The sequence below is a fragment of the Rhipicephalus microplus genome, chromosome 3 (assembly GCF_043290135.1).
Source record: "Rhipicephalus microplus isolate Deutch F79 chromosome 3, USDA_Rmic, whole genome shotgun sequence".
NCBI classification, from domain to species: domain Eukaryota; kingdom Metazoa; phylum Arthropoda; class Arachnida; order Ixodida; family Ixodidae; genus Rhipicephalus; species Rhipicephalus microplus.
The window spans coordinates 32,766,717-32,785,300 of NC_134702.1; the positions used below are offsets into that span (position 1 = coordinate 32,766,717).

Consider the following 18,584-nt stretch of genomic DNA (forward strand, 5'->3'; position numbering starts at 1 on the left):
TTGCTTTGTAATATGAAACAAGGCTTACAGCAGTGAAAATTGTTGCTGCGGTAGTGCAAGGCATCGTGACTTCTTGCAAGTAATAGCAACGCTGGTGGCCTCCTCAGCTGAACACGTCACGAAATGTGGTCATAAGGCACGCTGGTGTCTCAACAGGTGACAGCGTTTCTGGCTCCTAGTAGCATAAGTGCACATATGCATCAACTGCGAGGTGCTAGTTGTGTAAAGTCTCTTGAAAGGGTATTTTTGACAGTGAAACAGCGAATACGTACCATTAAAAGTGCTGTCAACACAGAAAGCCAGCCAATGCACTAATGTAGACGAAGTTGAAAAGTGCTTGAGTGGAACATTGCGAGCACACTCAAATGATCGATTATGTCCGATTTATCGTGTGTTGACTACATTTGTGATTTTACTATAGCACTAAAGCAGATGCTGTCATATGCAGCACAAACTATTCAACATTTGACTATCCAGTTGAGAAACAAGTGACACTTGTGTGTATATAGAAAACTTTAATGATTTTATATACATAACAAACCAACACTTAAAATTGAAAAGTGACAAGCACGTAGAGGCATGCATGCACACAGACACACACCACTGATCTGATTTCACCTGGGTTAATGTTGACTTGGAATGTTACTCAGTCTGTGCAAGTATGTGTGTGTGTGTGTGCACATAGGGGTTTTATTAATCATAACTGACTGTATGCACGTAGGAGGGTGGCAAACACAAACACAAGCTTCCCAGGGAACCTAGAAATGTGTGCCAGCAGAAACGCTGGCCTCCTGGGGTATTGCTGATAGCGTCTCTTATGTATATAGATAGCCTCTGCTTCCTCTGTGTTGGACCACACGTTGCTCCCCATAGACTATGTATATACTCTACTTTCAATAAATATGCTCTTTCCTAGGTTTGAAAAAAGTTTTAATTAGCCTATAGAGAGATCTCTGCTAGCTCCTATGAAAAAGTTTGATTGAACTACAGCAGATGACGCGCTCTGTGCGCAATTTCAGTTCGGTTTCAAACGACGCGCCAGACCTCGCGCTGGTTTTGGGATGAAGTTTAACAAGGCATATTGTCGCACGCATAGTGGTCCGAAGTCCTCCAGATCAGAAGCCTGGCTTCTGTTTGCACTCTTTCACTTCGAGGAGGGGGTTTTTTCTAAAGTTTGTAACAAACGGAAGTGGGGACTGCACCCCTCGCAACACGAGAGGAGCAGTCGTACAACTACGTGACAGCTCTGTGCTCTGGAGCAGAGCCAAGTTCCCACTTCAAAGATGCAGTTAGCTGGAAGCCAAAACAATCGCACAAACACCTTAGGTGACGGCAGCTGCAAAGCTGCTATGTCCTCCCACTCCTTCCTTTGACACCCAGACATCAAGCTGAACTTTCGTGAGCTACGTGGCGGTCAAAACTGCGCGAAAATTTCTTTCATCGAACTTGTTGCAGCACTCATTCGTTGTTTCATGCTCAAGTGCAATCTTTAACTTTGCAATGTTGACCCATAACTTTGTGCAACGGAGATGATGCAGAGCAGCAGCTGATCACCTCTGGTGCTTCTGCATGTGTTTTGAGGCAAAGTTCTCTACAAGAAAGATGTTCTGTGGATGAGAAAGATGAAAGCAATTGACAATGAGCATATTCAAATGAGACCTAGTGATTCCTGGTAGACATCAAAATACTGCCTCATAAACAAAAAGAAAAGCCTAAACACAAGCATGACACATTGGAAAATGTTGGATGAGCCATGCATTCCTTTACCTGTGACCTCACATACAGACTGCTCTCGCCTGAGAACAATGACCTGCCATGATGTTTGCTAGTGTAACGTCAATGGCCTTTGCCAGGGTCGTGTACTTAAAACACAAAAATCCAGTTCTATAGCAGCTGGCAGAATTCAGTGTCGCCACAGTACCTAAAGTGTAGGGAAATGGAGGGGCTCCAGCTGATGTACGTGAAGTTGTTGCCCACTCGCCGTTGCACCTTACACGTTAATATAAAAGTGGTGTGGCCAGTTTACAGGGCTTGGCCCATTGTAAATCCTTGGTAGCTCGTGTCGCCCTCATATTGAAAGAAAGGCTAGAGCGAACACCCAACTGGAGACTGGGAAACGTTATCCGTCTAGGCCGAAACGGAAGGCAATTTCCGCAGTGGCCAAAAGGGTTGTTGAGGCTTGCTCCAGCATGTTAGGACCTGGGCAGCGTACACTAGAAGCAAGTCTCCTTAGTCTTTTCTTCGGGCGACTTGCTGTCCTCACTAGCAGATGCTGGTTCAGCTCCGGGTTCGTGCACATCAGATGGCTGCTGTGCCACGGACAGCTGCAAAGACTGGCTGCCTTCGCGAGAATGGGCCTGTGTGGAGCTCGACTCGCTCTTGGCGTGTTCGGCATTGTCGTCCGACACGTCTTCTGTCACTGCGCTCTGGCGCTCCAGCTTCAGGCTTGACCTGAGAATGGAGGTGAGCGATAAAAGTGAAGTTGACCACAAATTTGTGCATATTTAAAAAGACAATACTGGCAATTTCATCAAAAGAAGATGCACTGAAAGCATTAGCATGATTGAATAATACTCCTGGAAGTTGTGGGGTGTGCTCGAAGCTTCATGGCCCTACGCCACAGGCTTAATTAATCCAGCACTGGCATGAGCGCCACTGTGCACTGCCCATGAAATGCTATGGCAATACGAGCACCAATGAAGCGGTCCCACTTCTAGATTGTAAGTGCTTTTCTTGCAACGGGACACCAAAATTCAAGACAGACGGGATACAGCTGTGAGAACGAAATGTTTTGCCATTTCATTATTACATGCCTAACATGCGTGCATTCATAAGCATTTACGGGAAGCACGGGATGCTGGTGAGCCCAAAGTTTTTCAGTCATATGAATCCCGAAACTCTCCATAGGCCCGGTGTATCGAAATTCGAACTTGCCATCGGCCGAAAGTCTCGGAAGAAAGGGGGGAGATTGCCGATTGTCGCGTCATCGGCTGATACAAATAACAACTAAAAATAAACGCGCTTGCAACGACGCTAGCGTTGCTTCCGAGGAGTGGACGCAGGGATGCCGTCGCGGCATTGTACTAGTTTATATGGCTGCTCTTAGATGGCGAAACAATCTGCGGGCCGCTACGGAGTCTTCGTCAGCGCGCCGCCCGAACGGAGTCGGCGCGCACATGGGGGCTCCCTTGCTACAGGCCGCGCAGAAGCAGCCTTGGGCACGTTCGGGTTCCGGAACGCAGTTTTGCAACTAATATGATTGAAGAACTCTGTGCGAGCGCGAGGTACGATCGGTGACAGCGCGGCCGCTACGGTGCGAAATATATTGAGCATAACCGGCGGTATGGGTCCGGCAGCAGTGGCGGGAGACTCAGCGAGATAGCAGGGCATATTGGAAATAATACCGCCGCCGCATACGGTGGATGATTGATAAACAGCGCGAGAGCTAGTCGCAAGGGTCAGTGAAGCATCGGTAGCTGTCGGTGGCGTAGCCAGGGGGTGGCACATCGGGCCCGTGCCACCCCCTCCCCCCCCCCCCTTTTTTTTTCTCCCGATCGCATCTTACAGCCCAGCCCTCACTTTACATATAATGAAAGTGCTAGCTGGAGTGACTCCTTAATCCCGAAAAAAAAGAAAACAAAAAAAAAAACTTTCTGTCTACGCTTCTGGTAGCTGTGCGTCCGGCGTCTCGCACAAGAAGCGAGGTCCTGCAGTCAGGGGTCGGAAAGAGGAGGCGAGGTGTGCACACGCAAATGGGCGTCAGCACAATTCTGTATGTCCAGGAGTAGGGGCAGAAATACTGTTTTCCGGATATTGTGGATATGGATAATATTGTGGATATGGATAATATTGTGGATATGAATATTGTTATTGTGGTTATAGATAATACTGTTTTCCGGAAATATTGATTTCGAGGCTGGCAGGAAGATGTGGCAGAGTGACATTTCAGGAGCTTATTTGGCAAGCTTCTTATGCTCGTGCCTTGTCCGGCGGTGATTCCAGCAATGCCCACTAGATGGCGCGCCGCCGCTCAATGCGGCGGCGCGCCATCTGCAAAGCACGAATCCTCAAAATAACTTTTTAAAGAAAAAAATAAATCTAGTTTTTGGTTCATTAAGTATTAAGGCTTGGTGGCGCTAGCCACCACCCGATCTAAAGGGTACAGCCATATCCATCCATCCATCCGGTGGCGCGCCATCTAGTGGATAGTAGGAGTGTGGAGAGGTGGAGGGAACTGGCAAACACCTGATAATGTTCTGTAAAGGGCTTCACCCTATAGTTCAGGATGACGGCGCATAGTTTTTCAAAGCACTGGGTTTTAGGAACAGCGAGGGCAAAATAGACTTTACGCGGGTAGAAATAACTAGAAGGAGGTTATGATTGCTGGCTAAACTCAAGGCACGATTGAGAATTAAATCCTTCACTGCAAAGTACCAGTCCTCAACTTCACTAATTAACGGAAAAAAGATATACCTAGTTGTTGGTTAACTAAGTATCGCAGCTAGGTGCCGTTAGCCGCCGCCCGATCTAAAGGGTACAGCCATGCCAATCCATCCACCCATCCGGCACACACAACTCTCAGTACGTGTGCTTCCTTTCTCTTCGCCGGGAGCACACACAGTGCACACTCTTCGTTAGCGCTCGGCCGCATGAACACCTCAGGAGCCAAGGCAGCAGCTCGGCGGGCTCGTTGCCAATACCCTGCAGCGACAGCCAGGGATATACAACACCGTTGTCACGTCTATATATGATGGCAGGAAATGTGTGCCTAATATTCGCGGTTTACCCTAGCAGGATTAAAACAATTGCTGGCGTGGAATCTCCCTCAATTCCTTGCCAGCAGAAGTGAAGCCAGCTTTTGTCACTGCCAAAATGGCAGAAAGATGTTTTTTTTTTCTGGTAGTGCCCACTTAAAGATCAAGTGGCTTTGATATGTTAATGCAAGTGCTACGTTAGTTGTATATTAAAAGGCAGTTGTTCCCGACGAAATAACACACAGAAACGAGTATGGGGGACTAAATCTCCAAAAAACTTTGCCTCCAACTAGAGGCTTACTAAGGAAAATTAGAAACACTATGACGCACTTGGAGCACTGTGTGACCCGAAAAAGTTTCCACATTAAACTCGTTGGGCGTGCGAGGAAAACGCTCTGTTCTTAAGCGCCGAATGGTGTTACTTTACCATGCCCCTAGTAAGATGGCCACCGTAGCCGCCATCTTTCAATAGGCACGGCTTCACTCCTGGGCAATCATTTCCATTCCAGTATTTTTTTTTTTTAATCCTCCTTGGGTTTACCCACTCAGTTCGAAGCAAGCTCCTCTAACATCATTCACTTTATGTGGCGGTGGTTTTTTTTTTTTTTTTGTTGTTCTCTACATGCCACGGGAAGAAAATGGGGGAGGGTGCAGGCCCGGTGTGTCGCTCCCTGGCTAGGCCACTGTCCACGACGGGGTGAGGAGAAGTGTGCCTTTTACACCCGCTTCCCGCCGACGGATAAGGACGTGTAACCACATTCCCGCTATAGCAGCAGCTTTGCCAGTGCACCCAAACCCACCTCCTTGTTTGCTCGTCACTTTACTCTACGACACGGTTATAGCAAACACCGGTTATACCGATGTTACAGTTAGCATGGCAGGTGATGTCCACTTTCAAAAGCTCAGTTCATTACCACTCCATCCTATTACTCAGCTCGTTTAGATTATCAACATGAGGGAACACGTCATTAGCTGCCGCACTAACACTTTCCATCATTCCTTCGTCCCACGCACATCCAACGACTGGAACCACCTTCTCTCAGACATGGTTTCCATGTCAAATCATGACTCGTTTTCTTCTACAATACAGGAGTACTTACGTGATGACGCGTGAAGTGTATACTGTACATATAAATTATTGCACTCTGTTTCCCCCATGTTTTTGATGATACAATACATTCAGTGTATTGCCTAACATCAAATTTTCATGTCTTGTAATCTTTATTATTTTGGTGCTACTATGTTCGCTCTTGTTTATAGTTTATTATTTTTCTGTACCCCACTCCCCTTTGTAAAGCTATATGCGATTGAGGGTAAAATAAATGAAATGAAATTAAATGAAAGTGGGCTCGTGTAAATATACTCGTGCAGTGTGCACGCAAGGTGACCTCGTTCACAGAACGGTGCGACGCACGTTCTCGACTACTTATTCTTATGACTCGGGACTTGCACCCGCGTTCGTCTATCGACATTCACTGCAGCCGCAGCTAGAGACGTCTACTAGAGCTGCAGCGTGCACGCAAACGGCACGACGGCGCGACAGCTCACGGCGCTAGCGTTGGGCGAACACGCGCGCGGCGATTGTGGGAAAAAGAAATACGAAGCGCCATTGCGGGAACAAAAAAAAAAAAAAGACGAAGCGCCCTCGCAGAGCTTGCACGTACGAGACAGGTAGAGATCACAGGCGTCCGGCGAGCAGCACCCAACTCGGTAAACAAAGGCGTACTCTTTCAATAGTGCGCCGATCCCACACCCCCGCGCCTCAGCTTGACTGTGTACCTTCGGCAGCTGTACCACAACACGCACTCGCGAAGGTCCTAATATGGTGTGCGGTTGATATATCTGACTCCGATACTGTTCCAGAGTCGAACTCGAGACGAGCACTGCAGCGCCGTCAGTGCATACTGAATCGTCGACATTCTTTATCGGACGCTTCGTAAGGACGTAGGCATAAGCTCGCGCGCGAGAGGGAGAGCCCCCCCCCCCCCCCCCCCCCTAATTATCAGAAAAAAGGATGGTTGCGCTGATAACGTCAATATAATATTCTTTCTCAAAAAAGGAGAAAGAAAAAAAAAACTTGTGACTTTCCCATTTTAAGGCAGTAAATAAAAGATATGCCGCTTATTTGAATGCAGCTTAGTGCTTATTTTAAATGTTTTGAAAAATACAGTAGTATTTTGCTGCACTTAGAACTGCAGTGGTCGTGAATTGAGTCACTGTGTCCAAGCTCTCATGAACCTCCTCCGCCATAACACTCTGCTGGCAAGCGAAGGGCCTCACTTTTTAGAAAGAGTGGCACATGTCTACGGCAGGGGTGGATACAGCTACTCATTTGGGGGGGGGGGGGGGGGCGGTCGCTTTCAGTAACAATGAAAAGGGGGGCGCGGTCATTATTTTTTGTTTTTACTACCAAAAAACTTTCTTAAAGCATAAACACTGTTAATGTGTGCTCAAAGTGGTCCCGCTCATTTGTCTTAATTGAGGATAGTATATGAGCAGTAAGCACTGAAGAAAGGGGGGGGGGGGGTGCTGACAGGGTTTGGGGGAGGTGGATCGCTCCTACCGCCCCCCCCCCTCTGGATCCGCCACTGGTCTACACGGGAGTCACAGGTGACATTGTCCTTAAAACCCGAAACGCTGTGTGTACCCAATATTTAAGACGATTTCTTATCGATATGATGCAAGAGGCGTTGGATTGGAATTGAAATGTACCCTGCACTGATTTTGATAAACTGATATGCGTTAACATTGGGTCTCACGGTGCTTCGGCGGGAGACTTAACAAAGTTCGTATAACTGAACAGTTTGTGTAACCAACGTTCGTACAAATGTACTTCAGAAGTAGAGACGTGGTGCTTAGATAGCTGGACTGACGTCTTCCGACACGTTTGTGACTCCAGCAGCGCTTAAACGTGTTGTGTAAGGAGAGGATGAACCGCCAGTATTGATAACAGGATGTCCACGTCTATAGCGCAAGGGTCTACGTTATTGGGGGTGGGGTGCAAGTTTACCCTCAGCATGTCACCCCCTCCTCTCCTTCTCACTGGTCGAGTCCCACAGAAAACAAACTTCACAACTGACTGATAATTAACGAATGATGTGTTTCTCACAACACTCTGCTTTTGGTTCTCCTGCAGAAGTTATCCGGGAAGTAGGCAGTTAAGAATAATAGGCCGCCATTGCCAAGAAACTCTGAGACCTTAACTCTACACTTTGAACAATGGAAAGGACAGCTCCGACTGAGTTAAGGTACGTATGGTGCAGACTTAGCATAGGCTGTTCTCCCAGCTTTCTCCACGCTACCAATTTATTTATTTATTGAAAATACCTTACAGGCCAGAAGGCATTGAGTAAGGGGGGTTACAGTGAAAAATCGCATGTAAATTTCAAAATAAAAACGGTACAATGTCGGTTAGTAATAACAAAAAAAATAACAAAGCAATAAGTCAGCAATACGTAAACATGGCGATGAAGTATATAAAAACACTCCGTAACATAAAAACCCTCGGAAAAGAAGTAAAAGAACGTCAAGATGAGATATTAAGGAAATGCGTCTGAACTTTTTGCCGAAACGTGTTGGGGTTGCTATCAGAGGCGATATCGTCGGGAAGATCATTCCACATGCGGATGGCTTGTGGTAGTGCGGATGTGTTGAACGCGTTCGTGTTTCCAAAAATGCGAGTGAAGCTGAGATGGTTATGTAATCTGCGTGACGTGTAGAGCGGGCGTTGAAGGTGCAACGACGATGTTTTGTTACTGTAGACGTACTTATGAAATAGGCATAACAAGGACACGTGACGACGAACATTTAATGCTTGGAGGGAATGATGGAGTTTAAGCTGAGTCACACTGGAATTGATGTCATAGTTTCTAGAAATGTAACGGGTGGCTCTGTTCTGGATTGTTTCCAGCATGTTAATTTGATACTGAGCGGAAGGGGACCAAACAGATGAGGCATATTCAAGTTGCGGGCGGACGAAAGTTAGGTATGACATTTTGCGAATGTTAGTGGGACAACGACGAAGGTTTCGGCGTAAATAACCCGAATTCGGGTTATAATGCCCCGAATTCGGTCCTGACAGTCATTTCTTCTCACCTGAGCGAGCGTCCGTCCACGGAACCCGCCTTGTTGCGGCGCATCATGGAGTGGCGCCGGTGGGCCAGGCTCAGCCAGGTGTAGGCGCTCTTCTGGAGCGTCGTGGAGGCGCGGCGGAACTGCGCAGCAGTCAGGGGCCGCCCGTCGGCCAGCTGCTCGACGCCTGCCGACAGTGCGGCGGCGGCGGCGACTGTGGCCGCCACGTCCCCTCCTCCGCCGGGAGTCGTTGTCCCTCCCGGTCCCACCGTCACGGGACTGAGCACCGTGGCGCCCGGAGACGGCGGCGCCAGGTTGCCGCGGCTGCCCTCGACGCTCATCTCGGCCGAACTCATCTCGCTGGCCATGGTGGCCAGCGTTAGCCGGTGAGCACGCCGGCGGCGAGCCCGCAAGTGGGCCTCCAGCTCCTGATGCTCGTCGCCCACCAGGTTCGGGTTGTAGCGCTGGTGGTACTGCGTTCGCACGAAGGAGGGACGAAAATCTTTGCAACCAAAGACAACGCTATTCGCACCGCGCTGAACAAAGCGGATGGCAGACAGTTTTTGGAAGATCCTCGGATCCTGGTACTATGCGTCGCAGGCCACCAAGGGGACGTGGGAATAGTTTTTAAAAAGGACTAGTTGGCTTAAGCAATTGCTTGTAGACATGTAATAGCCAAGTGCCGCCATGTACCCTGTTGGTTCGTTTTCCCGTCTTTCTTTAAATCCTTTCATCCCGTCACCCTAGCCAGCGCCTCCCTAAGTGAACCACTTGCGCGTCTGCTTGCATTTCATCCTTCCCGCTCCTCCTCCTCTTCCCGATGCAGTGGCATTGAGCTAAGCGATAACAGGGAATAAGAACCATTTACCGTAGCAATGGCCTGTTAGCCAAGTATTGTTAGCAGTCTGTTATGCACATATATGTGAGTAGTCATACACTGTTTGAGCTAGTGGTTTACAGTCATCGAAAAAGGGATGCCGTAAAATCCAACGCTCCGACAAGGAGACTTCCCCAGCGAGCTGGACAAGTCGTGTTGTCGACACGTCGGCTTCAGCAGCTCGACCATTTCGATCAATCTAAAATTCGTTCTCCCACCTTATGAGGCGTCAGGAGGAACTTAAGTAGATGTAACTAAATTTCCGTTCTCCCACCTTATGAGGCGTCAGGAGGAACTTAAGTAGATGTAACGTACACCTCAAGGTTTAGGCAAAGATCACAAACTGACCACGCTCCTCGAGCGCCTTTGGTTATATATATGCTCTTGAGAGCTCAACGTGGGACTCAAGCGCATTTATGACTATTGTAGACGGAGTTTCATTGGCTCCTGCTGCTATTGGCGGGAGAGTGCGGCAATGAGCTTTAGAGGACGGTGTCTTCGCGATGCCGAATGTTTTTCGCAAAACCCCATCAGTGCAGTCGCATCCGTGTGCACCGCAAAGCGCTATGCGAGCAAAGGAACCGTAAGCTTCTAATTGTGCGTTGGGAAATGAAATCATTGGCTGCGTCTTAGGCTTGACTGCCCTACAAGAAGACGATACATCACATCTGTAAAATTGCGTGCTATAGCGTACACACGAAGAAACTAAATAACACCGAGGCTTGTCTCAGAGAAATATTTCTGGACCATGAAACGGCACTAAAGCTACCCGAGGAGACCAGTCGGGGCGGCGCCCCGATTTGTTTACTGCGGTGGGGGCATGCACAAGCGAGTTCCTTTGAGAGGAGGCATGCAGCACGGGAGACGGGGAACTTGTTCATTTAGTGTTTTGACCAAGTCTGCTCTTGGGGGGGGGGGGGGGAGGAAAAGTTTGAATGAAATGGGGCGAGGTCCGGAGCCCAAGCCCCGTGATCACACCCGGCACCACCCCTAAACACTGCGGGTATCACAGTGGCGTTACACAAACCACCAGACGTGCTCGCGTTACGGTCAAGTTGAAAAAAGTTCACCCACACATAATTTTCCACGATTACGTTTCATATGTTTCGCATCAGGTTTAACGCAAATGTTTACAAATTAAGGGCTCTGTAAAGAGGTATTGTGTGTATACATAGACGAAACAAACGTACCTTGTGGTAGGGGTTTTCGTTGAGTGCCTTCACCAGGAGCTTGGTTGGGTCCTCGGCTTCGACCGAGTCCTGGTGGAAGGACCTCGAGAACATTGCCCCGACCGTGTGCCTGCGCTTCTCTGCCGTCCCGACCTCGGCGCTTTGCGACGCGGCGCGTACTTGATCCGCTGGAATAGGCGAGACCGCGGACAACACGTTGCCTGATCAGCGCGAGCGGTGGCACGAACATCATCGCAGCAGAGCGCGTAGCGCAGAGTGCCACGGGCTGTAGCGCATCGACGGCGAGGCACTGCGGCGCAGAGAGACTTTCGGACACGAAGTGGTGCGAAGGACACCGACGTTATCTCGCTTCTTTCGCTCACTTCGCGAGTCGACAAACATTGGTGGCCTGAATGTACCCGCTTCGTTTCGTTCGCTCAAAGATTTTTTGTAAAGGACGCTCAGGTTGATGAGCGTCGCATTCGCATTTAGGTCCCCCGCAGAACGAACGCGGGTGCGAGCTCTTTTAATCCCATCATTCGACCTGATCTCCAGCTGCTTTCGACTCTGCGTGTTCCCGTCCCACTCGAGCCATTCTTCTGTGAGTTCAATGAGGCATCCATCATGCACTCGAAGCACATCTATAGGCGACCTGCACCCGCTTTCTCTTTAATCTTAAGTATGTAAATTTACGTTTACCAACGACATACTTTGGTAGCCCTGTAACTACGACGTCGCAATATAGTGAGCTCAAGATAGTAGGTCCTATTCCTGGCCACGAGAATTTAATCAATCAATCAATCAATCAATCAATCAATCAATCAATCAATCACTTCAATGAGATAATATGTGGTCATCGAGAGTGAAAGCGCGTTGGTAAGGCTATATCAGCACCTTGCATCATTTTCCTCTAATAATATTAATAAGTGTAAAACGACGTCGTGATGCGAAGGCAAGGCATCAAGGTCGGACGTGCATTGTGTCTTGCCGTGTACCAACGCCTCCTTTATTTCAATGCCAGTGCCAACACGCGCTTCCTATACCGGGGTCCGTCGGTCCACCCTTAATTCAGGGAGTGGTCATGATGCGGCGCTATTTGACGGGTCGCGCTGCATATTAGCGTCACACGTGCTTCCGAGCGCTTTCCCCCGGAGATAGGACAGACGCGTTCCCCACTCCAATATCATCCGTTGGTCAGATTTGTTCCTTCGGGCGTTTTCTTTGTGTCTCGAAGCAATGCCCCCGCTGCATCACAGCGCTCTTGAAGTCGGCGCACGCAGTTTAGTTGCAGCGACGCTTCCCGATTAGTTTAAAGGGGCTTTAAATTGGTCGCCCACGTATCGCCGCGAACGGCGACACGATAGCTCAACACACCGCACCGCTTACAAGGCCAGCGTGACCGCCAATGTTGTGATCACGAGTCCTCCTCCTCCTCATCCTCATCAGCCTGACTACGTCCACTGCAGGACAAAGGCCTCTCCCATCTTCTGCCAGTTAACCCGGTCCTGTGCTTGCTGCTGCCAATTTATACCCGCAAACTTCTTAATCATCTGCCCACCTAACCTTCTGTCTCCCCCTAACCCGCTTCCCTTCTCTGGGAATCCAGTTAGTTACCCTTAATGACCAGCGGTTATCCTGTCTACGAGCTACATGCCCAGCCCATGTCCATTTCCTCTTCTTTATTTCAACTATGATATCCTTAACCCCCGTTTGTCCCCTAATCCACTCTGCTCTCTTCTTGTCTCTTAAGGTTAAACCTACCATTTTTCTTTCCATTGCTCGCTGCGTCGTTCTCAATTTAAGCTGAACCTTTGTAAGTCTCCAGGTTTCTGCTCCGTAGCTAAGTACCAGCAAGATACAGCTGTTATATACCTTCCTTTTGAGGGATAGTGGCAATCTACCTGCCATAATTTGAGAGTGCTTGCCGAATGTGCTCCACCCCATTCTTATTCTTCTAGTTACTTCAATCTCATGGTTAGGCTCTGCGGTTATTACCTGCCCTAAGTAGACATAGTCTTTTACAACTTCAAGTGCACTATTACCTATCTGGAAGCGCTGCTCCTTTCCGAGGTTGTTGTACAATACTTTCACGAGTAAAGTCTCCTAATATAAAAAAGTACCAAGAGTCTCCTCCGTATCCTCTCTTAAGTGTCCCAACCTTATCTACATCCTCTCCCGAACGGCCACCGAGCGGGCGCCGGCGCCATGAACCGGCTCGCGTCACTTTCCTATGAAAAATACTATGGTGGGGGTGGTTGTAAGAAAGAGGAAAAAGGCACCCGATTTCAGTCTGCCTAAGGGCGACACGGCGCAGTGCCTTATAGGAGAGGGGGGAAGGAGGGATAAAAAGAATAGAAGCAAATAGATGAAGGGGTAGAGAAGGCAAGCGACGGAAAATAGAAGGAGATGGGAAAGTTGGGATCCGGTCGAAGCAGTCCAAGGACGGGGCGCCACAATGCGAGAGCTGCACGGCGTCAGGAGACCGCGGAGGGCGAACCGGTGGACGGGAGCTACGCTGTCGTCAGAGATCGCGAGGGCACACCGACCAGCTTGAAATAATACTATGTCACGTTGATAACACGCGTGATGATCGTGGCTGCCCGAGAGGCGAGAGGCGGGAGAGGAGGGTGCGTGGCGTGGGGGTTCGGTTAAAAGAACGGCGGTACTTTCCTAAAAAATATCCGGGGACTTTAATCGCGAGGGGTGCAAGACGCCGCCCCACGGATCTGTACACAACTGAACAAAACATTACTTTGCATCATTCTCGGTAAGGCACCCCGCATAAGGGGCCCTCTTCCCCATGACTGCCGAGCGCACGCGAAGGCTAGGCGACGGGCGAGACCAGGAAAAGGCGAGAAGAGAAAATGGTGAACGGCTGAATCGGGTGCATCTGGCTGGCATTGATAAAATAGAGGAGGCGCTGCCTATACACAAAGACCCTTTAACCAAGCCTTCTAGCGGCCCGTCCCGAATTTCTCTCTAGCATTTATCGCTCAAGCCACCAGGAAGCCAGCGGAGAAAGTTTCACCTGAACTTATCTCGTACTTTATCACTGGAACTGACACGAACGCCTACGCACATGGATCTGGCTGTTTTTTTGTTTTTTTTTTGCTTTCAGCGCTACTTTGTTAAGAGCAGTCAATGGCTTTAGAGGTACGCGGGACGCCATGATCAACTCACAGACGTCGCAGCAATCGGGTATTGTTGAGTAAACCGACGAACAAGAAATCCAGCGAACGAAATCGGGTCACCGACGTTCGGTTGGAAGATGGGGCGCACGCAAACGTGTCAATGCATGCCCTGAGCTATCTGTAAGCTGAACACCACCACCTCTTCAAGCGCACACTTCATTCAAATGGCTATCCACCTAAAAAACATTTACGACGAGCTAGACTTTAGACCGGACTGGTACTCCGTCTTAGAGAACTGTTTGACCTCACCCCTTTTTTGTTTGTATAACACGATGTGACGAACTCTCCATGTGAGGAACTCGCGCTGTGTTAGCCATTCAGTGTTTATGAGTAACGCTTGAACGCTTACTCTCGCGATTTGATTGTACTTTTGTTCGCTTGATTTTGTCTTTATTGCCCAAGTACTTTAATAAATACCATGGAAAAAAAAGTAAGCTGAACACGTGTACGTGTGGGTGCGTGCACGTGACTCTTAAAATAATTTTGCCAACGCGTGCGGTAAATAAAATCAATACAGAGGCTCCACAAGCAAACCCATCTCTCAACGTTTTCCGACCCACTCCTTTGAACTGCAAGGGATAGCGGTTTACAAGAAAAAAAGAAAAAAAGAGACAGGCCAAGCCGTCGCTGCGTTGCAGCCAACGCCGCAGTCAAGTTTCATCAAACGGTCATATCTGATCATATTCTTAATCCTATATTAGAATATACACCGTGTACTGAAACAAAAGCCTGTAGAAAACAGGGTTCAAACCATATTCTTCGTACCGCGTGCTTGCCCTCCTTTTAGGCGTTATATAAGCAGTAAAGGTAAAAGTAAACGTACATTGTTACCATAAGTTGACTAGTCATCTGACGAACGGCAGCCATGAACGTTGCAACCACGTATTGACTGGTATTCACGCACAGCCGCCACATAGAAGCCAAAGAAATATCGTGACATGCCCAGAATGAATGCTTTTATGACTTCTTTCGCGATATCTTTCCCGACCTTTCATACATGTAGATACACGTAGGTTTTAGAAATATGAATTTAGGAACGTGGACGAACTTGAAATCGACAGGTTTCACTTAACGGGTATTTGGTTCAGTATACGGTGCGTCTTTGCTTTAAAAGCTAAAGCATAGGAAAGAAAAAAAAGGGCAAAAACGGTTCCACACTGAGTACATCAAAGTACATTGAAAGAACAACGTGGCACGCACGTACACATACAGCGATATACATTTTCACAATTTGCATACTCGCGACACGCCGCGGTGGTATGCGCAGTTACGTCGTGAGCAACAACAATGGGTGAATACACATGTATCTCAATCAAACAAACAATTAGGACAGACGAAGAAACAAGTACAAAAAAACGCAAATGGCCAGACAGTGCGAAACATTCCCGCCACCGAAGTTATTATAAGCAGGCAACATTCGATGACATACAACCATGCTGCAAACAAGGAAAGCGTGCGGTCAGTGCAATACAATCGGGCGCTCGTTCAGCGAGGTTTCATCTGATTTGGGTATATATAGGTATTCGCATGATGCCTCTTCAACACTAACAGCCATTGCTAAGGAAACACTCATCGCTTCAGGGCGCTTATCCTAACCCCTATAAAGCTATTGCATGAAACAGAACGCGTGCATATACAGGGTGTCCCACGTAACTTTAGCCAGAGTTAAAAAAATATGCCGGAACACGTAATCACGACGCGACCATATGCATGTAGCTCACCGCTGCCTGGACTAAGTCAATCTATTGTTTTGTATTCTCAAATATTGTTTAATTAGGTTTGTTTTAGATAACTTTTGTGGGAACGATTGATTGATTGATATGTGGGGTTTAACGTCCCAAAACCACTATATGATTATGAGAGACGCCGTAGTGGAGGGCTTTGGAAACAGACCACCTGGGGTTCTTTAACGTGCACCCAAATCTGAGCACACGTGCCTACAACATTTCCGCCTCCATCGGAAATGCAGCCACCGCAGCCGGGATTCGAACCCGCGCCCTGCGGGTCAGCAGCCGAGTGAGTACCTTAGCCACTAGACCACCGCGGAGGGGCTTTGAGGGAACGAAGATGGAAAAAATTTCGATGAGAAAGTTGTAGATCGGTTTGCAAAACGTCGAAATAGTTAGTTTTGCACTGTATATCTGTTAAGCATAAGTGTTTTTCTGCTAATTACAAATGCCCACGAAATACAAAAAATACCCCATGACAAACCCACTCGTGCGTCAGTGCACACGTTGATTCTAGTGCTCTCTAACGTTCCGCGTGCGAACGACACGCTTAATTCCCTCGCACCGGTTCATGACAGCGATAAGCAGTCACAGCGGTTATTGTTTTTGTGGCCGATAGCAAAACGTGTTCATCGTAAAGCCACCACCATCGTTGCAGCCCTGCCGAGACAGCACAATGGGGAAAATGCTATGGTCGTTCGTACGCGGAACGTTAGGGAGCACTATAATCGTTGTACGTACTGGTGCACGAGTGGGTTTGTCACGTGGTATTTTTTTGTATTTCGCGGGCATTTGTAATTAGCAGAAAAACAATTAATACCAAACAGATATAAAGTTCAACACTATCTAATCGGACGTTTCGCAAAGCGATCTACAACTTTCTCATTGAAATTTTTAATCCATCTTCGTTTCTTCAAAAGCCTGATTAAACAGATCTAATTAAACAATATTTGAGAAAACAAAAAATAGTTTGACTAAGTCCATGCAGTGGTGACCAACATGCAATTGGTCGAGTCATAATTACGTGTTCCGGCATTTTTTAAAACTCTGGCTGAAGTTACGCGAGACACCCTGTAAACGCGCACTCACAGCATGTCCCATGTATATTGACTAAACTTCAAGAAAACAGAAAACGAAGGAGGGAAAAAAAAAAAAAAAACATCAGTGACTGCAAATTTCATACAAGCGCTTTAGGTCAAAACTTAGCCACACAAAAAGCCCATCTTATGCAAAATCGATGCGGGCCATCGTGCTTGCGCGCAAGGGAGGCAGCCATATAGCCAAGGGAGTCGGCGAATGTCTCGTGAAACCGCTGTGTACATTCAAGGATTATTGTAGTCACTAGTCGCTGACCATAAAGTAGTCAACTGTAACCGCTCATCTTATAACAAACACAGCACGGCTGCAGTGTTGAAAAACAAAAAACAAAAACATGTATCAAGTTCAGTTAAGAGACGGTTCGCATCACGGCTGCGCTATTAAGGGTTACAAGGTTTCAGCACATCCGAGGTTTCGCCTATAGGTAACGTTTCGCCCAAATCAATTTATCGTGGCTTTCTTAGAACTACTCGCGGAAATCAACCCACGCAAGCTGCATTTAGATAGCGATAATGTGATCATATGATATAAACATCCTGTAAAATGTTGTTAGAGTAAAATCTTCCGCGACAGCATGTGGTATTTATGTATAGGACGCAAATTAATGTTTCCAGTTCATTCCAGAGTCGTCGTCTGCAAGTGTGAGCGCGATCTTGTAGAACAGCGCGTTTGAAGAGGCAACATGCGTTCTGCGCGACATTCAGGCAAATTAACGCAATAAACGCGAACCACCGCTGTTCTTTGTGAGCTGACGAAGAACAAAACGCGTACTTCGAGAGAACGGAATGTTAGTCGCTCCATGGTCGGTCCGCTCTTTCTTTCTCCAGTAGAACGAACGTACAGCGCGGGGCTTAATTAATCGATACTCGATACATACGGCAGTACAGGGTTGCGCAATTTCCGCACCTGCTCAAAGTGCGCTGTTTTTGTCTGCTTCATTCTTTCCTGTGCTCGTCCGAGTTTCGCGGATGATCCTACAATAAGTACAGGGGGGTTGATAAAATACAGGGTAAATTTTTAACATCTATAAACATCTTCTCGTAGAAGTAAACACGTCTATATGCCTTACGACAGGACGTGGACAGAACAACGTCCCGATATCAACGTTCACTCAAGACGTTGAATACGTCAATGCACGGGTCATTAAGTGGGAACTTCGTAGTCACGATCGAGATGAACTATGCAATTTTACTCACTTGAAACGCACATGTGGGCTATATTTAGTCAGTCATAGCATATGTCAGCGCGCACAGGGTGAGATGACGGCATGAAATATATCTATAGCACTCTGCCCTATACAGTAAATGTCCAAGATCGTACTATACGTGGCGAAACGCAAAGTAACTGCCACATTCGGGGAATTTAAGCATGAATGATTAAGAACTCTCATTAATGAGGAACACATATCACATGAAACAGAGCTGAAGGTTAACATCATTAGCCTCTCGTAAACACCACAGGTGTAGAAGCGAGCAATTGCGTTTGAAGAGGCGACGCTATCTAGTGGCTATCACGCTGTCAAACAGAAAGATATCTATAGCACCCTGCCCTATACAGTGAATGTCCAAGATCGTACTATACATGGCGAAACGCAAAGTAACTGCCACATTCGGAGAATTTAAGCATGAATGATTAAGAACTCTCATTAATGAGGAACACATATCACATGAAACAGAGCTGAAGGTTAACATCATTAG

General features: G+C 47.7%; 1 protein-coding gene across 6 annotated transcripts in view; it reads right to left on the reverse strand.

Moving 5' to 3' along the window:
* Positions 1-1,768: 1,768 nt before the first annotated feature.
* LOC119176890 (uncharacterized) overlaps positions 1,769-18,584 on the reverse strand; it is a 326,865-nt gene continuing 310,049 nt past the window's right edge. For all 6 annotated transcript variants that reach the window (XM_037428242.2, XM_037428235.2, XM_075889209.1 and 3 more), the window contains 3 exons: positions 10,893-11,059; positions 8,850-9,298; positions 1,769-2,451 (listed from right to left, as the gene is read on the reverse strand). In XM_037428242.2, coding sequence (XP_037284139.2) covers positions 2,214-2,451; positions 8,850-9,298; positions 10,893-11,059 — 854 coding nt within the window. In that variant the 3' untranslated portion in view covers positions 1,769-2,213. The remainder of the gene's footprint in view (positions 2,452-8,849; positions 9,299-10,892; positions 11,060-18,584) is intronic.